Here is a 19,039-nt window from a genome sequence, read left to right as displayed (position 1 = left end):
CCTGTGCCCAGGACCCACCCGTGCCGTGCGGGGTGCTACATCACACTCCTCTCCGGCTGCCCACGCAGCCCTGCACCCAGGACCCCCCCGCGCCATGCAGGGTGCCATGTCACACTCCTCCGCGGTCCTGTCGCAGGTGTGTTGGATGCTCGCCGTTGGGAGCCACTCAAGGGGCTTCCAGTGGGCGGCTCCTGTGTGTTTCCGCTGGGTGTCCACCCGGGCGTGGGCGTGCCGAGTCACAGCCCAGCGCTGGGTGTCCACCCGGGAGCGGGCGTGCCAAGTCACAGCCCAGCAGATGCTGCCAGACGGGGCGACCAAACTTTGGCTCACAGCGCCAGAACCAGCTTCCCCCAGCAGTGACCTGTCTGCACATCTCAGGTCTTCTTTCTGGGGGGCGGTTACTGACCCTCGGCGTGGTTCGATCTGTACTTCCCCGAGGATGAAAAAGCTGAGTGCCTGCTCAGGCTCACCGATAGTCTGAATATCCTCTTTGCTCAGGTATCTTGTGTGTCTGCTTTATCTGCTTTCTTCCTTCATGATTCGCGGTTGTTCTCTATTCTAGATTCAGATTTGTTTTTGTTTTGGTCCCACGTAAGTACTGCGAACATCTCCATCTTTGGCTCGCGGGTTCCTGGTTCCGAGCCTAGAAGAGGACCCCGCCCGGAGCAGGCATTCCACTGAGTTGTTGTTCAGTGTCTAAGCTGTGTCTGACTCTTTGCGACTGCAGAGCCTGCTCAGGGCTCAGGGCGCCGTGGCCCCCTGCTCACGGCAGGGCAGGGCAGGCCCCATTCCGCCTCTTTCAGAGGGAATTGCCCAAAAGGGTTAGGGTTAGGGTTAGGGGAGTCCATTCCCCTGTCCAGCCCAGGGCACCAGGGGTACAAAGGGGGCCCTTGCTGCCAGCTGGGCTGGCTGGCTGGCTGGCACTGCTCCCACAGCTCCCGAGGGATTGGGACTCCCATGTGAGCCCACCCGAGACCTTTTCTTGCCTGATCCCTGGCCCTTCCCAGTCCTGACATCACCAGGATCCTGCCTCACGCTCCGCGTCTCAGGGAGCCAGACCCCTGCTAAGCCCAGGCTGAGTGTAGAGGTTACCAGGGCCTGTCTGGTGTTAACTGTGTGCCCCTTGTGCTGGGTGGCCCAGAGGTCAGCGGCTGCAGCCCTCAGCTGTCCTGCCCACTGGGACACGCAGGGATGGGGGGCAAAATCTACTGAGAAGTACAGGCTCAAGCCGCGGGCGCCCCCTCCCTCCTCACCTCCTTGGGCCCCCTTCATGGGAGGTGCTGGTCCTCAGGACGGTGCAGAAACCCCGCTGCTAAGCCTAGAGTTCAGATCTATGATTGCTTTGTGCTCCTTTGGTTAACGCCAGGAGAGGTGCGATCACAAAAACCTCAGGCTTATCTGCCTTCTGGTTTCTGTGGAAACTCCGAAGGCTCTGGGTCACGTGCTGGGGAGAGAAGTGGCTGTCTGGGCTCCCTCTGAGCCGGCCGGCTGCCAGCCCCTTGAGGGCACTGCAGGATGGGTTGCGAGGCTGGCAGGCCAGCGCCTGGGCTGGGAAGGGGCAAGGGCCCCAGAGGACCTGGGCAGCCCAAGGCCCTAGAAGTGACTGGCCTGGAGAGGGGCTCTTCCCTCCACTTTACAGGTGAGCAAACTGAGGCTCGGAGAGGGGAAGGGACACTTGCCCCAAACCCGGCGGACCGGAGTCTCAGGGCCCCAGGAAGCCTGTGTTGTGGGCACCTTGCTGGGAGTCACATCACAGTGGCTGTCCATCTACTGAAACTGTGTGACCTCGCTTGGGGCCGGCAGGGTTGAAACAGACCTCCCTTCTACCCGGTGCACCTGGGGCTGGAGCGTCCGCCTGCACGCCGGTGACCGGGGCCACCTTCAGATATGTCGGAGGCCTCACCCCCGACTGATGAGGGGGCTCCGAGGCTCCTGCCGCCTTCACCCGCCCAGTGCCAACCCAAGGCCACAGGCAGAGCCCTCAGCGCCCCCCGTCCCCAGCCCCCCGACGCGGGTCAGCAGCAGCGTGAGCTGCCAGGACGTCACCTTCCTGCCTCTCCCAGCCCCGTGCGGCTCCACTGCAGGGACTTAGTGCTGGAGGCAGGTGGGCGGTGTGAGGGGTGTGCTGTCCCCAGGCTGGGCTGGGGGAACCGGTGTGGTCACAGCTCCAGTCCTGCCGGGCTGACCCCTTGACCGGGCGCCGGGTGGGCTCTGAAGGCAGCTCCATCGGCCGCTGTAGGGGGAAGCCGCCGGCACCAAGGCCCGCCCACCCCCCTCACCCCCACCCCCAGGCTGCAGCCAGGCCCTCAATGAGCCCTTGAGTTGGGGTTTTCACTTGTGCCAGGGAAGGGCTCCCAACACCCCCAGCTGGGCCCCTGCTGGCGCCTGGGGAGTGCGGGGAGGCGGGCAGGCTCAGAGAGGAAGCGCCTGGCCCGCTTCCCTGGGCACGCTGGCTCACAGGGACCCCAGCAGGGGGAGGGACCTGAGGTTAAACCAGGCTAAGGGAGTGCTGAGCGCCCTGGGGCGCTGGCCAAGGATGGCTGGCGGTCCTCCCCGCTCCCAGGCAGCACCGGGCAGGCTGAGAGCTGGGCTCCGCTTTGTTTTTAGTGGCGTCGAGTCCCCATGGTTTAAACAGACTGTTTTAAGAAATGGGGAATTTGGGTAAAAATCTGGGGCACTAAGGATATAGAAGAAATTCCTTCCAACCCCCTGCTGTTGAGGAGTCAGGGATGGGCTGTCTGGCTCTGTGACCCACTCCCCCCACGGCTCCTGAATGTCCCACTGGGCGCCCCTCTCCTTGTGAAGTACCTGTGAGGGCAGGGAGCCCTCTCTTTTCATGACCTGTGTGCACTCCAGCCAGACAGCCTCAGTGCGGCCATTTCCTGTGTGGCCTTAGGCAAGTGTTTCACCCTCTCTGTCTCTGACGTCAACATACAGAGTGATGACAAGGACAGCCCTGGGGGTTGAGGATGAGAACCCGGCTAGGCCAGCTCCCTGCTCCTCCTCTGCGCCAGCTCCATTTCACCCCGTGACCACACCGCGCCACACTGCTGCCTCTCCAGGGCCACAGAGGAGCCCTGGGGGGTCTCCGCCCACCCCACGCCTGACAAGCCGAGCCTGCAGCACTGCCGCTACCCCCACGCAGGGCACGCACCCACAATCCATCTTCCTGGGCAGCAGAGGCTTGCCCTGCCCCTCAGCAGTGGGCACAGGACGCTGCCAGCCTTTCTGCCCAGGGACCCCCACCCCCCACATCTCGCTCAGAGTCCCACCGGTGAGTCTGTTGCTTCAGGCTGGTTCCCCGGCGTCAGCCCCTCAGGCCTGGTCCCATGGGCTGCGGGCCGGGCGGGTGTGAGGTTGGGACTTCGAGTGAGAACTGTATCAGGTGCGCTTTCCTGCTGGCTCAGACAGGCAGGAATCTGACTGCAGTGTGGGAGACCAAGATGGGCCGGAGAAACAACCACCTCAGATATGCAGCTGACACCAAAGGGCAAAGCAAAGAGGAACTAAAGCGCCTCTTGATGAGGGCGGAGGAGGACAGTGATAGAGCCGGCTTAAGACTAAATATTAAATAAAAGAAACAACTAAGATCATGACACCTAGCCCCCTTACCGCATGGCAAATAGAAGGGGGCAAGGTGGACACGGTAACAGGTTTCCTCTTCTTGGGCTCCAAAATCACTGCAGATGCTGACTGCAGCCATGAAATCAGAAGATTGCTTCTTGGCAGGAACACTATGACAAACCTAGACAGTGTACTGAAAAGCAGAGACATTACTCTGCCAATAAAGGTCTGTATAGTCAAGACCATGGTCTGGCCAATGGTCACGCACGGTTGTGAGAGCTGGCCTTAAAGAAGGCAGAGCGCCAAAGAATTCACGCCTTCCTACTGTGAAGGAGAAGACTCCTGAGAGCCCCCTGGACAGCAAGGAGAAGACTCCTGAGAGCCCCCTGGACAACAAGGAGATCACTCCTGAGAGCCCCCTGGACAGCAAGGAGATCACTCCTGAGAGCCCCCTGGACAGCAAGGAGATCACTGCTGAGAGCCCCCTGGACAGCAAGGAGATCACTGCTGAGAGCCCCCTGGACAGCAAGGAGATCACTGCTGAGAGCCCCCTGGACAGCAAGGAGATCACTCCTGAGAGCCCCCTGGACAGCAAGGAGATCACTGCTGAGAGCCCCCTGGACAGCAAGGAGATCACTCCTGAGAGCCCCCTGGACAGCAAGGAGATCACTCCTGAGAACCCCCTGGACAGCAAGGAGATCACTCCAGCAATGAACATGAACTTGGGCAAACTCCGGGAGACGGGGAGGGGCAGGGAGGCCTGGCGTGCGGCAGCCCATGGGGTCGCCAAGAGGTGGACACGACTGGACAACACCAGGCTTACCTCCACCAGGAGTGGAGTACTGAGTCTCAGGTGGATGGAGGCTGGGCCTGCACGGGGTGGACCACGCGAGCCTCCCACCTTCACAAGGCTGGTGTTCACATTCCCATCTCACAGACAGGAAAACTGAGACTCCCTAGCCTGCCCAAGGCACAGAGCTCAGAGGAGGGGGCCCACATTCAGACCAAGGTCTGCTTGGGCCAGTTTTGTTTTCTCAACACTGAGCTGGCTGCCTTTTTGTGCCCTGAACCTGTGCCCTCTGCCTCTCTGGTGGACAGTACATCCGGCCAACGATGCCTAGGTGTAGGGCAAGAAGCAGAAAGGCCCCACACCTGGGGCAAATGCCCAGCAGCCCTCACCCGGGTAAGCTGCCTGGATGTGCCAGGAACTGCAGCTCTGTGGCTTCAAGGATGGACACCCCTCATCTCTGGCAACAACAGCTCAGAGGCTGAGCAGGGCTCAGAGGCTCCGAGGACCTGGGCTCCTCCCAGCGGCCCTCGCCCCCAACAAGCCAACTCCGCCCATTCCTGGAGCCTGGCTGGGCACCTGCTGGCTGGCCTGTCCCTGACCTGACTACCACGGTGTGGGAGGTGGGGGGCGGGACCCTGGCCTCCTGGGGGTCTTCCTTAGAGCGGGGGCCTCACACCTCTCGGCAGCTCCCTCAGGCTGCCCTGAGCAGAAAGGAATGGGCTTTCTCATCCCCCATGAATGAACCCAGGGCGCCCCCAGGAGGAACCCTCCACAGGGAGAGGCCGGTGGGCACATTCCTGAAAATCAGGGGGCGCAACAGAGTCATTGACACGATCTTCTGTGTAAAACTGTCAACAATTTACAACAGAAGCACATCATCAGGATTTTTTTTTTTCTCCTGGAATCAAGAGTCAACAGTATCTGAGGGGCGAAGACCTAGCACAGGAGGAAGCCGGCCCCCAGGCGCTAGTGGTGGGGGGCTGGGGGTCGAGAAGGGCCGGCTCAAGTCCTTCCTGCACCTGAGGCCGTGGCTCTGCGACTCTTCGCGACCCCATGGACTGCAGCCCACCAGGCTCCTCCGTCCATGGGCTTTTCCAGGCGAGAGCACTGGAGTGGGGTGCCATTGCCTTCTCCGGAGGCCGTGGCTCTGCCTGCTGTAAAGACGCAGAGCAGGAGCGACGCCAGCATTGGGGCGGAGGGCGGGGGAGGATCGCAGGGTCTGCAGGGCGTGGTGGGCAGAACCTGGAGGAAGGCGGAGCCCACGACCTCCACCGCGGCCAGGACGCAAGCCCCCCGCTCGGCCCCTCACAGAGCCGGCTTTTTCTTCTTGGTGCGGGGCGCCGGCCGCAGCTCCCCAGGCCCGTGGGCGAACGGGCAGCAGTCCGCAGGCAGGACGCAGCCATCGGGGTGATGAGCGAAGAACCAGCAGATGCGGGTTTTGAAGGTGTCGGAGGACGGCCTCCGCTTCGCCTCCGGTTCCTCCTGCTTCCGCGGCCTCTCCTCCCTCCAGTCGCGGATGCGCACGCGCCCGTGCAGAACTGGGGTTGGAACAAAGAGACGCGGCAGAGTTAGCTGCGGGCCGTGGGCTCCCGGGGTGGGGCGGGGGTGGGAGAGGGCTCTGTGGGTGCAGGCGTCCCAGGCCGGGGGCACAGCCCCCAGGAGGCGTGGCAGGGGAGGCAGATCGAGCTCCTTACCCGCCTGAGGCCTGTAGTCCCCCCTAAAGTGGAGCCGGAGGCAGGGGTGAGGGGGAAGCAGGGCAGGGTGGAAGCGCGGGGCTGGGGGTGGTCAGGAGGAGCTGCCAGACACCCTGGGGAGAGGCGAGGAGCCTGTGCCTGAGACCCTGGTGATGACAAGACCAGAGTGACCACAGAGGGCTGGGCAGCACGGGTACCAGCTCGAGGGACGGGGCTAAGGACCGAGCGACCACGAGCATGGTCCTGATACGGGCAGGACATCGGGACATCTGCGAGGCAGCCCTGGCCCCGAGGACTCGCGGCCACATCACAAACAGAAGGCGGAGTGAGACGGGGTGGGGTCCTTTCTGGCCGGTGAAGACCAGGGGAGAGGTTTACAACCAGAGAAAGTCGGGGCTCGAGGCAGCCCTGTGGCGGGCGCTGGGTGGCGGAGTGACCGCAGAGCTGGGCGGCTGAAGGGCCCCGGGGAGGGGTGCGCCCGTCAGCTGACCATTGCCTAGCAGCCTCCTGAGCTGGTGCCCCGACTCGCGGAAGCTGCTCCGAGGGCTTCCACTGGCCATCACCCTGTCCCAAGTCAACATCCCCACAGAAATGGGCTGAAGTAGCCAAGCCCTGGTGGTTTCCCCTGGAAGCGCTAAAACCACGTGGAGACACAACGGCTCTGGGAGAAATAAAGGCCGCTCACTGAACAAATTTGGCTCCCCAACTTCTAAGGAAAACTTCAAAGTGGGAATGAAAGCTTGAATTTCCCCTGCAGATTGCCTCCTGTTATTGCAATAATGGGACTGCCTGTCTCTGGAGACTGATGATTTATTAAAACTGACCCTCGAAGCCAGAGGAAGGAAGCGCAGAGGCGCCTCTGTGTGTGGAGGACACAACGAGGGATTCAGCCTCGGCACGGCCGACAAGCACCTACGAAGGGCCAGGCAGGCCCCGCTCTTGGCGGGGCGGAACAAACAGCTTGGCTCCCCGGCCTGAGAGCCGGGCAGGAAGCCACGGCCTTCATGGTGTGCCCACAGCAGCCCCTCCTGGTGCAGCCGGGAATGACATGGCCGGCCGGAGCAGGGTGCCCGGGGCGCCCCCTGCTCCACACACGCAGGGGGAGCCCCGGGGCGAGGCGCCCCCAAACTCCAGCAGTGTGCATCTGAAAGACGGGGGGCCCCTCACTGCCTGGATGGGGTGCGAGGCACCCCCAAACTCCAGCAGTGTGCATCTGAAAGATGGGGGGCCCCTCACTGCCTGGACAGGGTGTGAGGCGCCCCCAAACTCCAGCAGTGTGCATCCAAAAGACAGGGGGCCCTCACTGCCTGGACAGGGTACGAGATGTCCCCAAACTCCAGCAGTGTGCATCCGAAAGACGGGGGGCCCTCACTGCCTGGACAGGGTGTGAGGCGCCCCCAAGCTCCAGCAGTGTGCATCCAAAAGACGAGGGGCCCTCACTGCCTGGACAGGGTGCGAGACGTCCCCAAACTCCAGCAGTGTGCATCCAAAAGACAGGGGGCCCTCACTGCCTGGACAGGGTGCGAGATGTCCCCAAACTCCAGCAGTGTGCATCCAAAAGACGGGGGGCCCTCACTGCCTGGACAGGGTGCGAGACGTCCCCAAACTCCAGCTATGTGCATCCGAAAGACAGGGGGCCCCTCACTGCCTGGACAGGGTGCGAGATGTCCCCAAACCCCAGCAGTGTGCATCCGAAAGACGGGGGGCCCTCACTGCCTGGACAGGGTGCAAGACGTCCCCAAACTCCAGCCATGTGCATCCGAAAGACGGGGGGCCCCTCACTGCCTGGACAGGGTGCGAGATGTCCCCAAACTCCAGCAGTGTGCATCCAAAAGACAGGGGGCCCCCTCACTGCCTGGATGGGGTGCGAGGCGCCCCCAACTTCCAGCAGTGTACATCAAAGACGGAGGTCTCTCACTGCTTAGACGGGATACAAGGCACCCCCAAACTCCAGCAGTGTGCATCCGAAAGATGGGGGGCCCTCACTGCCTGGACAGGGTGTGAGACGTCCCCAAACTCCAGCAGTATGCATCCGAAAGACGGGGGGCCCTCACTGCCTGGACAGGGTGCGAGCCACCCCCAAACTCCAGCAGTGTGCATCCGAAAGACGGGGGCCCCCTCACTGCCTGGACGGTGTGCGAGACGTCCCCAAACTCCAGCAGTGTGCATCCGAAAGATGAGGGGCCCCTCGTTGCCTCAACGGGATGCAAAGCACCCCAAAACTCCAGCAGTGTGCATCCTAAAGACGGGGGCCCCTCACTGCCTGGATGGGGAGCGAGGTGCCCCCAAACTCCAGCAGTGTGCATCTGAAAGACGGGGGCCCCTCACTGCCTGGACGGGATGTGAGATGTCCCCGAACTCCAGCAGTGTGCATCCGAAAGACAGGGGGCCCTCACTGCCTGGACAGGGTGCGAGGTGCCTCCAAACTCCAGCAGTGTGCATCAGAAAGACGAGGTGCCCCCCACTGCCTAGACAGGGTGCAAGGTACCCCCAAACTCCAGCAGTGTGCATCCGAAAGACAGGGGGCCCTCACTGCCTGGACAGGGTGCGAGGCGCCCCCAAACTCCAGCAGTGTGCATCCGAAAGACAAGGGGCCCTCGCTGCCTGGACAGGGTGCGAGGTGCCCCCAAACTCCAGCAGTGTGCCTAAAAGACGGGGACCCCTCACTGCCTGGATGGGGTGCGAGGTGCCCCCAAACTCCAGCAGTGTGCATCCGAAAGACGGGGGGCCCTCACTGCCTAGACGGGATGCAAGGCACCCCCAAACTCCAGCAGTGTGCACCCAAAAGACAGGGGCCCCTCACTGCCTGGACGGGATGCAAGGCACCCCCAAACTCCAGCAGTGTGCATCCAAAAGGTGAGGGGCCCCTCACTGCCTGGACAGGGTGCAAGACATCCCCAAACTCCAGCAGTGTGCATCCGAAAGACGGGGGGGGCCCCCTCACTGCCTGGACAGGGCGCGAGGCACCCCCAAACTCCAGCAGTGTGCATCAGAAAGACGGGGGCCCTCACTGCCTGGACGGGGTGCAAGGGCCCCCAAACTCCAGCAGTGTGCATCCGAAAGGCAGCCTCCCGCCCCCATCCCTGGACAGGCGCAAGAGAAATTTGGGGGAAGACAGTGAGGGGTTTGCTGCAACCAAAAGTAGGGACAGACCCTGGCGTCCAGAAGGCGGCTGGTCCCCGCCCCTCAGGGCCGGCAGGCTTGCAGCAGGCCCTCCACTGACCGCGTTTCTGGAGCCGTCCCTGCAGGGTCGGGAGAAGGGGTCCAGCCAGGACTCGTAAGGCTGGGAGAGTGGGTGCTCAGGACGAGGGGCGGCCCCCGAGAGGGCAGAGGCCAGAGGCCAGGGCGCCCCGGGGCCGGGATGGCTGATGGCCCCTCCATCCCCCAGGACACGGCCGCCTCTGTGCCCCCCACCCCCTGCCTGGGCAGGCCTGTGCCCTGCGTGTGTGCCCCTCCAGCCAGCTCTCGGGCCAGAAGCAGCCTTTCCCCGGGTGGAAACATGCCCTGATTTTCAGGGCGTCACAGGCAGGAAACAGGCCGTGCCAGGTCACTCTCTGCCCACCCGAGCCCATCGCCTCCCGCGAGTGCGAGCCCCACGGACTCACGAACCCACAGCTCTGCCCCTCCGCCATTTCTGACCACAGACGTCACCTGGACCAAAATATCCTGAGGAAACGGCAGGAGGGTCTCCCAGAAACTCTCTGCGGTGGTTTAGTCGCTCAGTCGTGTCCGATGCTTTGCGACCCCATGGAGTGTAGCCCGCCAAGCTTCTCTGTCCATGGCATTCTCCAGACAAGAACACTGGAGTGGGTAGCCTATCCCTCCTCCAGCAGATCTTCCCGACCCAGGAATCGAATGAGGGTCTCCTGCATGGCAGGCAGATTCTTTACCAGCTGAGCTACCAGGGAAGCCCCAGAAACTCTCTGCAACGGTAAATTTACTGGGTGCTGGGGTGCGCGCGGCAGCACCCGTTCTGGGGTGTCTCAGCCAGGTGACCAGCCCCGCCCCCGACTCACTGGACACCCTGCGCTGGGGACTGCCCTCCCTAGCTGGGTCCGCATCCTCAAGGCTGGGCGAGGACACCAGCCCAGCCCACGAGAGGCTCAGCGCAGGCGGAACTGAAAGGTCTGAAACTGCCTTCACCTCCTCACTCGTGTAACCGTGACTGGAAAACCAGCCATGTTAGTTAAAAAAAAAAATCTACAGAGAAAAGCCTGAGCTCAGGCATATTTATTGCGTGACTGGGAGCAGCATGTTTACTGGCACTCAACACCCAAGCCTCTGACTCAAAAGTGTTTCCAGAAATAAATGAATATGCCCCTCAATGCCAACCACACAGAAAGCAATCATGCACACGTGTATTTATGATGGGGGAAAAAAGACACGATTTCATGAAATCAAACCAAAAGTGCACCAGGAACAGCAGAGGGCAGAGTAGCGCCCGGCATGGTGATTTTTAAGCCGCTGAAGCTCTGTACAGCAGAGCCCAGCCAGCAGGGACGCCCCCGCATCTCCACTCACCAGTGGGCTGCCCGCCACAAGCACCCTGGAGCCGCAGCTCCTCCGCAGACCCCCCCACCCTTGCAGCAGGAGCGCTTAGTCCAAGTGGAAATGAAAACAGCCCCGGAAGGCCAGCCAGGCCACCCAGAGGCACCGCGGGCGTGACCACCCGCGCGCTCCTCCTGGGGGTGCTTAAGGGCTGTGGGAGGGGTCGGAGGTTGTGCTCCAGCCCTGCGCCTCCCCCCACCCACCCTGGCCCCATGCTGCTGCTGCTGCTAAGTCGCTTCAGTCGTGTCCGACTCTGTGCGACCCCATAGACGGCAGCCCACCAGGCTCCCCCGTCCCTGGGATTCTCCAGGCAAGAACACTGGAGTGGGTTGCCATTTCCTTCTCCAATGCATGAAAGTGAAAAGTGAACGTGAAGTCGCTCAGTCGTGTCCGACTCTTCGCCACCCCATGGACTGCAGCCCACCAGGCTCCTCCATCCATGGGATTTTCCAGGCTAGAGTACTGGAGTGGGGTGCCATTGCCTTCTCCATCGGCCCCATGAGAGGACCACAAAGGCGGGCTGGGAGGGGCACTCGCCCACCCCTGGGGCTTGGATGGCTGCCCATGTCCCCGCTCGGGACCCACGGGCCCTGCCCCCTCAGCTCAGGGCCCTGTGTGCAGAGGTCTCAGGAAGCCAGGCCCTCCTCCACATGGTCACAGGGGAGTCACCTCGCCCTCACCGGTCAGAGGCCCAAGGGCCGCAGCCCGCCAGCCCCAACCACGCCCACCCCCTGCCCCTTCCCACACGCTGCTCCCTCTGCCCGAAACGCTTCTCCTTGTCCCGCTTGGCACGACCAGCGCAGACGCCGCGTCCTGAGCGCAAGTGTCCCTGACAGGCCTCCCTGGGCAGGGACGTCACCCATGACACAGGGGCAGCGCAAGGAGACGCCCACTGACTTCAAAGCCACACACGAAGTACTTAGGAGTGAAGAGTACGCCAGCTGCGGTGTGCTGTAAGATACTTCCAGAAAAAAGAAAGTACACACAACCAACCACAGACCCCCTGGCGGAGGGGTCCGCAGAAGCCCCCTTGTGCGGCTGAAGGTAAACAGGCCTCCTCTGAGCCCCGGTGCCATGTACACATCTGTGACACACCCCCAGCAGACCGCAGGGAGGGTGGGGACTGCTCCCCACCCTGCAGAGCCCGCAGCCGGCGTGGAGGAGACTGCGGGCCCGGGCCCTCCTGCTGCTCGCCTGGAACCGGGGGCGGCAGGGCAGGGCTGGCTGGGAGCTCAGGGTGCTTCCAGTCTACAGGCAGCCAGAGGCCAAAGCAAAGCAGGTACTCGAGCGCCACCAGAAATGCTCCAAGACAGGAGGCCCCACCAGCAGGCTCGTCCCTCCAAGGGCGAAGGGGCACACCCTGGACAGGGTGGGGCTGAGCCTGGGGCCAAGGCAGAGGCCGGGGGCATCAGAGAGACAGCAGTTTGACCCACGCACCATCCCCACGTGAGATGTACATGAGGGAGCCACGATCTGGCTCCAGACTCCTCTAAGATGGAGTCACTTCCTCAGAAAGGGGACGGGGGCCCCCCAGGGCTGGAGCTGGGGCTGCAGGGCAGAGTCATTCCTCAGGAAGGGGACGGGGCCTCCCCAGGGCCGGAGCTAGGGGCGCAGGGCAGACAGAGTCATTCCTCAGGAAGGGGACGGGGCCCCCCCAGGGCTGGAGCTTGGGGCGCAGGGCAGACAGAGTCATTCCTCAGGAAGGGGACGGGGGCCCCAGGGCCGGCGCTGGGGTGCACGGCCGCGCCTCACCTTGGAACACCTGCGGGCTGTTCCTCAGCAGTGTCTGCAGGCCCCCGCACTCCCGCTTCAGCCTCTGCAGAGTCTCCCGGTCCAGCTCCCCGGCCACCTCCGCCAAGGACAGGCTCCCTGTGGGAGATGGGGTTGCCCCCAAACATGAGAGCCGTAATTGAGCCCGCAGCTCCTCTGCGGCACACAGCCAGTCGGCCCCTCCACGGAGCGCGGCTCCAGCACGGGCTGCCACTCAGGGCCGGGAGGGCAGGGCCACCCACCAGCGACCCCCAAGCCCCGCTGAGAGGATCAGGGGAAAATTAAATGCAGGCCCAGACAGTCCTTGCTGCCCCCGGGGCTGCCCCTCAGGGGCTCCCCGACGCAGGCTCATACACGCAGCCCCGCACGCTGCCTCTGGCTAGCCCTTCCACATGTGTGTGTCCCGACCGGACCTCCGGGGCCAGCCCACTCCCTTCCACCCCATATGCCCTTGGCCAGGCTGCGGAGGGCAGACACCAGGCCCTGGGTCAACGAGCCCTGGAGACAGACCTACTCACTGGTCATGCAGGGCTCAGACACACGGGGGTACTGGGCCCGGGGTCACCAATTCCAGTGACTAAGGTGGGGAGCCTGCAGCTCTGGGGCTAAGGGTTCCCCTGCCAGCACCAGGCAGACTTCTCACTGCTGGCCAGGCAGCCAGAGCGCCCCAGGGTAGGCCGACCCTCGAAGACCTACATGGGGAGGGGGGCTGCCTGGCTCCCTGCCATCTCCAGCAGGCGGGTGGCCTGAGACCCCATCCCTGGAGCCACCACCACCCAGTACCCCTGCACGAACCCAGGAAGAGACCCCGTGCTCACTCACTGACAGGGCGTCCCACCCCAGGCAGAGGCCAGCACCTCTTGCGCGCAATCATATAAAAGGGCCCCCAGAGGAGCGGGCCGTCCTGGGAACTAAGGGTCAAAGGCCTTACTTTCAGCGTCGCCCACAGGCCTGGAGGCTCTGGGCCCTTCGAGACCCCACGTGGAGCCCACCCCCCGCTTCCTCCTTGTCCAGCCTGGCCTGCCTCTGCAGGGTGCCCCGAGGAGTGGGTGCTGAACCCCAGAACTCCTCAGAGCCCCCGGGCCTCGTCCATAATTACCTGGCGGTCAGCCACCTGAACTGGGCCCCCAAGAGGCTCTCCTGGCCAGACGGCCACAGGGTCGGGGATCCCTGGAGGGGACAGGCTTGATGGTGCTGCCATGTCGCACAGACACGGGGGATGGGAGGGGTGTTGCGGTGAAGGAAGAAACTCGGGGCTATGCCCTCCATGTCGGGGGCCAGGGGAGACCTGCTGTTCACCACCGCTGGTCTGGCCCAACCACGGGGCCAGCGGGCAGCACCCCCGACTGACGGCGGGGCCTCGGCCTCCTCCCCGAAGGGCGAGCACCCCGCTCCCGGGCAGCCTCACAGAAGCCTCCAGTGGCGACAGGCGCCTTCCATCAGCCCGTCTGAACACTCCTGATAACTTGATCCCTGGTTCTTTAAGTGAGGAAGTCAGTGTTACTTGCTCAGTTGTGCCTGACTCTTTGCGACCGAACCCAGGTCTCCTGCACTGCAGGCCGATTCTTTACTGACTGAGCTACAAAGGGAGCCCCCTGGCCCTTTCGAGAGCCACAGATTCCAGCACGCTACTCACCCTATGAGAGCAATCAGATACAAACGTCTCCCTTTCATCTCTGGCAGCCAGCAACCTGGCTTTCTGTTTGTATCATTTCAATAAATAGAAAACAAGGAGCTCTGGACCCTGAGACTTCCCTGTGACCTCAGCTTCCTCCTCTGAGGCACCAAGGTTCTGTGTGTTAATAGAACCACAAGGAAGAGGGTTTTCTAATGAGCTTGTGAGAAGCCTCACCGCTTCCTTAAAATACACTTAATTTAAAAAGACCATATGGTTTCATGGTGGCTCAGATGATAAAGAATCTGCCTGCAATGCAGGACAGAGAAGGCAATGGCACCCCACTCCAGTACTCTTGCCTGGAAAATCCCATGGACGGAGGAGCCTGGTGGGCTGCTATCTATGGGGTCGCACAGAGTCGGACACGACTGAAGTGACTTAGCAGCAGCAGCAATGCAGGACACGTGGGTTCGATCCCTGGGTCAGGAAGACCTCTTGGAGAAGGGCAACCCCCTCTGGTATCCTTGCCTGGAGAATCCCATGGACAGAAGAGCCTGGCAGGCCACAGTCCATGGGGTTGCAAAGAGTCAGACATAGCTGAGCGACTAAGCAGATGTACACACGTACATATAGTTTCACACTCGGTCTGAAGAAGAGAAGAAGGAAGGAGTTCCTGCCTGGCACCCAGGGGAAGCTGGGGCTGGCGGTTACCTCCTCGATTCCAGGCCTGCACACTCCCGTCTGCAGGACTTCTCCTTCCCAGCAACAAGTGCGCCACTTGCAAAACCACTTGGTCCACAAACTCTCGAGGAAGGGCGGCGCAGTTCCTCAGGCGCTCGGCTTTCTCCCGGGGCTGAAATCCTGACAGCCAGAGTCCTTCTGCTGGGGCTCTGGCCCCTTGCTGGCCAGCTCCAGCCTCCGCTGTGTGCGTGGGCTGGGCGTCCAGGGCTCCATGCCCCTTGGGGCCAGGGGCGCTGCTGGGAGTGGCCTCAGGGGGCGGAGGGGCAGGACCCCCGCTGCAGGGGCTCCCGGGGCAGCCCCGCCTGCTGTTAATGTAGCGGGTCCTCTCCTCGTCCACGGAAGCCTCTCTGGCAGGCGGGTATGTCCTGGACTTCCCGATGAGACAGACCTGCACGTGGAGAGCAGAGAAGGGCTTTAACAGGTCCCAGCGCTACTTCCCCACGTAATTCTCTCATCCTGGAGAACAAACTCCTCAAGGCTTAGGGACCTATGTTGACAGGAATCCTTATTTTACAAACAAATACCAGCATCAGTGACCTCAAAATAAGCAACGAACAGCAAAAGCCCACAGAAAACCTCACTACTCAGACTCCCACGGCACCTAACAAACATACAGACCAAGGTCGCCTTTACTGAGCCAACCGGTCTCGCCCCATCTTGAACACGTTGATGTGTCAGCCCTCACTGCGCACCCCCCGCCCCACACACAGAGCCTGACGGGAACCCCCAGAGCCTCGAGGGGCAGCCCCGCTGGTGGGGGGGGTGCATGTGTGCCCCCAGCAGAGCGCCGGGCACTGCGTGGATGCCCTGTTCACACTGCACGTCCCCCCCATGCGGCCAGACGCAGGCTGCCCTGGAGCAAGAGGACCGGTCTGCAGATGCCGCCACGGGGACGGTGTCTCTGGACGTCCTCCGCGGGCCTGAACCTGATGGAAGTGCCTCCGGTCACATCGGAGCCCTCACTGCTCTGCAGCCGCGCCACCCGCCAACTGTGCCGCCCCGGGCAGGTGACGAGCTCCGTGCACGTGGAGGGAGAGCGCTGGACCTGTGTTCAGTCCTTGATTAACGGCTGCTGCGTGTGGACACCGAGGCTTGCATCCAACCCCCGAACCAGCAATCTATATGAAAACTGAGGCTCCGAGAGGTTGAGCAAGGGCCTGCGGTCTCCAGCTCCCAGTAACGGCAAATGCAAACACTGGAACTGTAGGATCCCTGCACATACACAACCCAAGCTCCGTGTGCGTTGCGTGCTAAGTCGCTTCACTTGTGTACGACTCTTTTGCAACCCCCCGGACTGTAGCCCACCAGGTTCTATCCATGGAATTCTCCAAGCAAGAACACTGCAGTGGGTGGCCATTTCCTTCTCCAGGGGATCTTTCCGACCCAGGGATCGAACCTGGGTCTCTCATGTCTCCTGCATTGCCAGGAGGGTTCTTTTACCTCTGGCGCCAACTGGGAAGCCCGAACGCTAGCCAAATTCAATTCTAACCTCAGAAGGCTGTGACTTGCCAAGATAGAGGGCATTTGACAGGATGACACGAAGGCTCTAAGGTGAGTGCTAAAGGACGTTTCCAAAACGATTCTGAGCAGCGATAGCGATGGTGTGCCTGAAGCCGACTGAGGGGCCAGCGCCGCCTGGGGCTGCCGCTCCTCCCGGCCTGGCAGCGCCGCCTGGGGCTGCCGCTCCTCCCGGCCTGGCAGCGCCGCCTGGGGCTGCCGCTCCTCCCGGCCTGGCAGCGCCTGTGCCGCCCTGAGTGCGCTTACAGCAAGTGGTGGGGCCCAGAGTTAAGCTCCATCTCCACCTCTCACCGCTGTCAGGCCGTGAAGCTGAGATCTGGATGATGGGCTTTTGTGTGTGCGTATTTTTTTAAAAGCACTGACAATCTAGAGTCTCACGGAAGAAAGTGATCAGAGGTTAACATAAATCCGATGTCAACACTTGCCCTGACTCCCAGAGGTTCAAGCCCCCTGAGTGGTGAGCAGGTCGGCCCCGACCGTCTGGCAGGATGACAGGCAGTGCAAGGGTCAATATCTCCCTGGACAAATTCATTTCAAGTAAATCTGAATTAATGAGGCTTTTAAAGAGGAAAATTTGAAATTATTCTTAAGTTTGGAAGTAATTTGAGCCCATTATTTGGGAGTCTAAGTCCATGGTGTTGCAAAGAGTCAGACACGACTGAGTGACTGAACTGAAGTCCAAACTTAAAGCATTCAGCCTCCGGCACCACTGAGCCCACAAACCAAAGCCAAGCTGACCTGACTCTGGGAGGTGCCCGAGGGCCACTCGCCGCCTTTGGGGAGGAGATGGGGACCAGGCGAGGGCTCCTGCAGGGGCCACTGGCCTGGAGACGGGGGTCCAGAATGCCTGTGCGGGAGGGACCGCAGACGCAGCGAGCCCCGGAAGCCACTGGCGCCATGCTGGGGGCCGCCGGTCAGAACCCACACCTCTGGGCATCACCGACTCGTCTACGGGTCTGTGACAAGGACGGCCTCACGCTTTCCATCTAAACGCCACACGTGCCCGCAGAGGACAGCCCCGGTGGCCGGCACACACCCGCTTGGTGGAAGGGATCCGAAGACAGTCCTCCTCCACGTGGAAGCCGCAGGCCGAGCCCACCTCGGTGATGAAGTCCAGGTACCCTCGGTACTGCGTCTTGCTGCTCTGCGTCCGCTGGAACTTCCCGACGAAGTCAAAGAAGCAGCAGGGCAGGACGAAGAAGCGGCAGTCGTAGGAAGACCTTCAGAGACAACCGGCGACACGGATGCTCAAAGTCCCGAACAGGCTCGGTGAGGAAAATGCCGCGGAGCCGCACGGCGGTGGTGTGTGCGGCAAATGCCGCGGAGAGCCACATGGCTGCGGTGGTGTGTGCGGCAAAATGCAAATGGTGCGCTACTGGCTAGCGGTGCTTTTCATATAAAAAAAGGAATCCCAGCTTTCCTCAGGTCAGATTCTACAAACAACGTGCACAGGACCTTTTCAATAGAATATGAGTGTAATTACTTTTATAAAAAATGTGATCATCAGCTGGAACCTAACACTTGCTGATGCACTTGGAGACTGCGGCTGTGGACACGGAATCTCAGAGGCAGGCACCACAAGGTTACGGCCTGCTGCTTGGCCTATGCTGCTCTTAAAAAGTCCACATTACGCTTCGTGAAATAAAGTCGGACAGAGAAAGACAAATACTGTGTACTATCACTTGTATGCCGAATCAAAAACAAACCGATAACAAAGCAGCAGAAAATAACAAAGGGGCAGACTGACAGATGTACAGAATGAAGCGGTGGTCACCATGGGGACAGCGGGGTTGGCGGGGGAGCAAGGCAGGGGTGGGGGAGAAAAGAGATCCAGACGACTCTGTAAGCTAAACGAGACACAGGATATGCTGTGCAGCACAGCATTTCATGATAGTTTATGATATAAAATATTCTATATTTATGGAGAAGGAAATGGCAACCCACTCCAGTGTTTTTGCCTGGAGAATCCCAGGGACGGAGGAGCCTGGTGGGCTGCCGCCTATGGGGTTGCACAGAGTCGGACATGACTGAAGCGACTTAGCAGTAGCAGCAATACACCATCATCTCGACAAGGTGAACTAGCCACGTTTAAGTGCTCAACAGCCACGAGCAGCCAGAAGCTATGGGTCTGGACAGCGAGACTGAGGCAACGGGACATCCCCAGCCACCACGGTGCCAAGAGGCCCACCAGCTCACCTGGCCGCGATGACTGGAATCCATGGCGTCAGCTCATCAGAATGGTTACCGATGAGCCAGTCGACATCAGGGAAAAGGGTCTTATCATTTGGTGTGATTGCACTTTCCTAAAAGAAAGACACAGAACAAGACTGAACGTCTAGTCCATGAAAGCAGAGCACGGGAGAAGACAAAGGCCGCAGCCCCTGCAGAACCGCAGCTGCCCGGAGCAGGTCTCAGCCCCTCGGGGCTGTGGGTCTTCACCTGCGAAGGTAAAAAGCTGGGCCAGGAGTGAGGAAGGCATGTGCCCAGCCCAGGCTCGCCTGAGGGTATAGGAAATGGCAACTTCGAGCATCATTACCCGAGGAGCGACCACCACCCTTCTGAATGCGCATGAGCTGCTCATAATTAAAAACACCCTTTTACATGAAGGAGATGGGGGACACGTGAACTGCCTTACTTTTGGCAGAGGATGGGGGCAGGGAAGGCTTCCCAGGCGGCACTAACTGTAAAGAAGCTGCCTGCCAACCAAGAGATGGATGCCAACCAAGAGACGGGCGCCGACCAAGAGACGGGCGCCGACCAAGAGACGGACGCCGACCAAGAGACGGACGCCGACCAAGA

General features: G+C 61.4%; 1 protein-coding gene across 1 annotated transcript in view; it reads right to left on the bottom strand.

Moving 5' to 3' along the window:
• Positions 1 to 5,190: 5,190 nt before the first annotated feature.
• The window catches only part of TRMT44 (tRNA methyltransferase 44 homolog), a 28,061-nt gene continuing 14,212 nt past the window's right edge, over positions 5,191 to 19,039 (bottom strand). The window contains exons 7-11 of the mRNA XM_055589224.1: positions 18,437 to 18,543; positions 17,277 to 17,460; positions 14,693 to 15,110; positions 12,349 to 12,465; positions 5,191 to 5,892 (exon numbers count right to left, since the gene is read on the bottom strand). Coding sequence (XP_055445199.1) covers positions 5,660 to 5,892; positions 12,349 to 12,465; positions 14,693 to 15,110; positions 17,277 to 17,460; positions 18,437 to 18,543 — 1,059 coding nt within the window. The 3' untranslated portion in view covers positions 5,191 to 5,659. The remainder of the gene's footprint in view (positions 5,893 to 12,348; positions 12,466 to 14,692; positions 15,111 to 17,276; positions 17,461 to 18,436; positions 18,544 to 19,039) is intronic.

This window comes from Bubalus kerabau, chromosome 7, assembly GCF_029407905.1.
Source record: "Bubalus kerabau isolate K-KA32 ecotype Philippines breed swamp buffalo chromosome 7, PCC_UOA_SB_1v2, whole genome shotgun sequence".
Lineage (NCBI taxonomy): Eukaryota > Metazoa > Chordata > Mammalia > Artiodactyla > Bovidae > Bubalus > Bubalus kerabau.
This window is presented reverse-complemented; position numbering and strand designations above follow the sequence as displayed.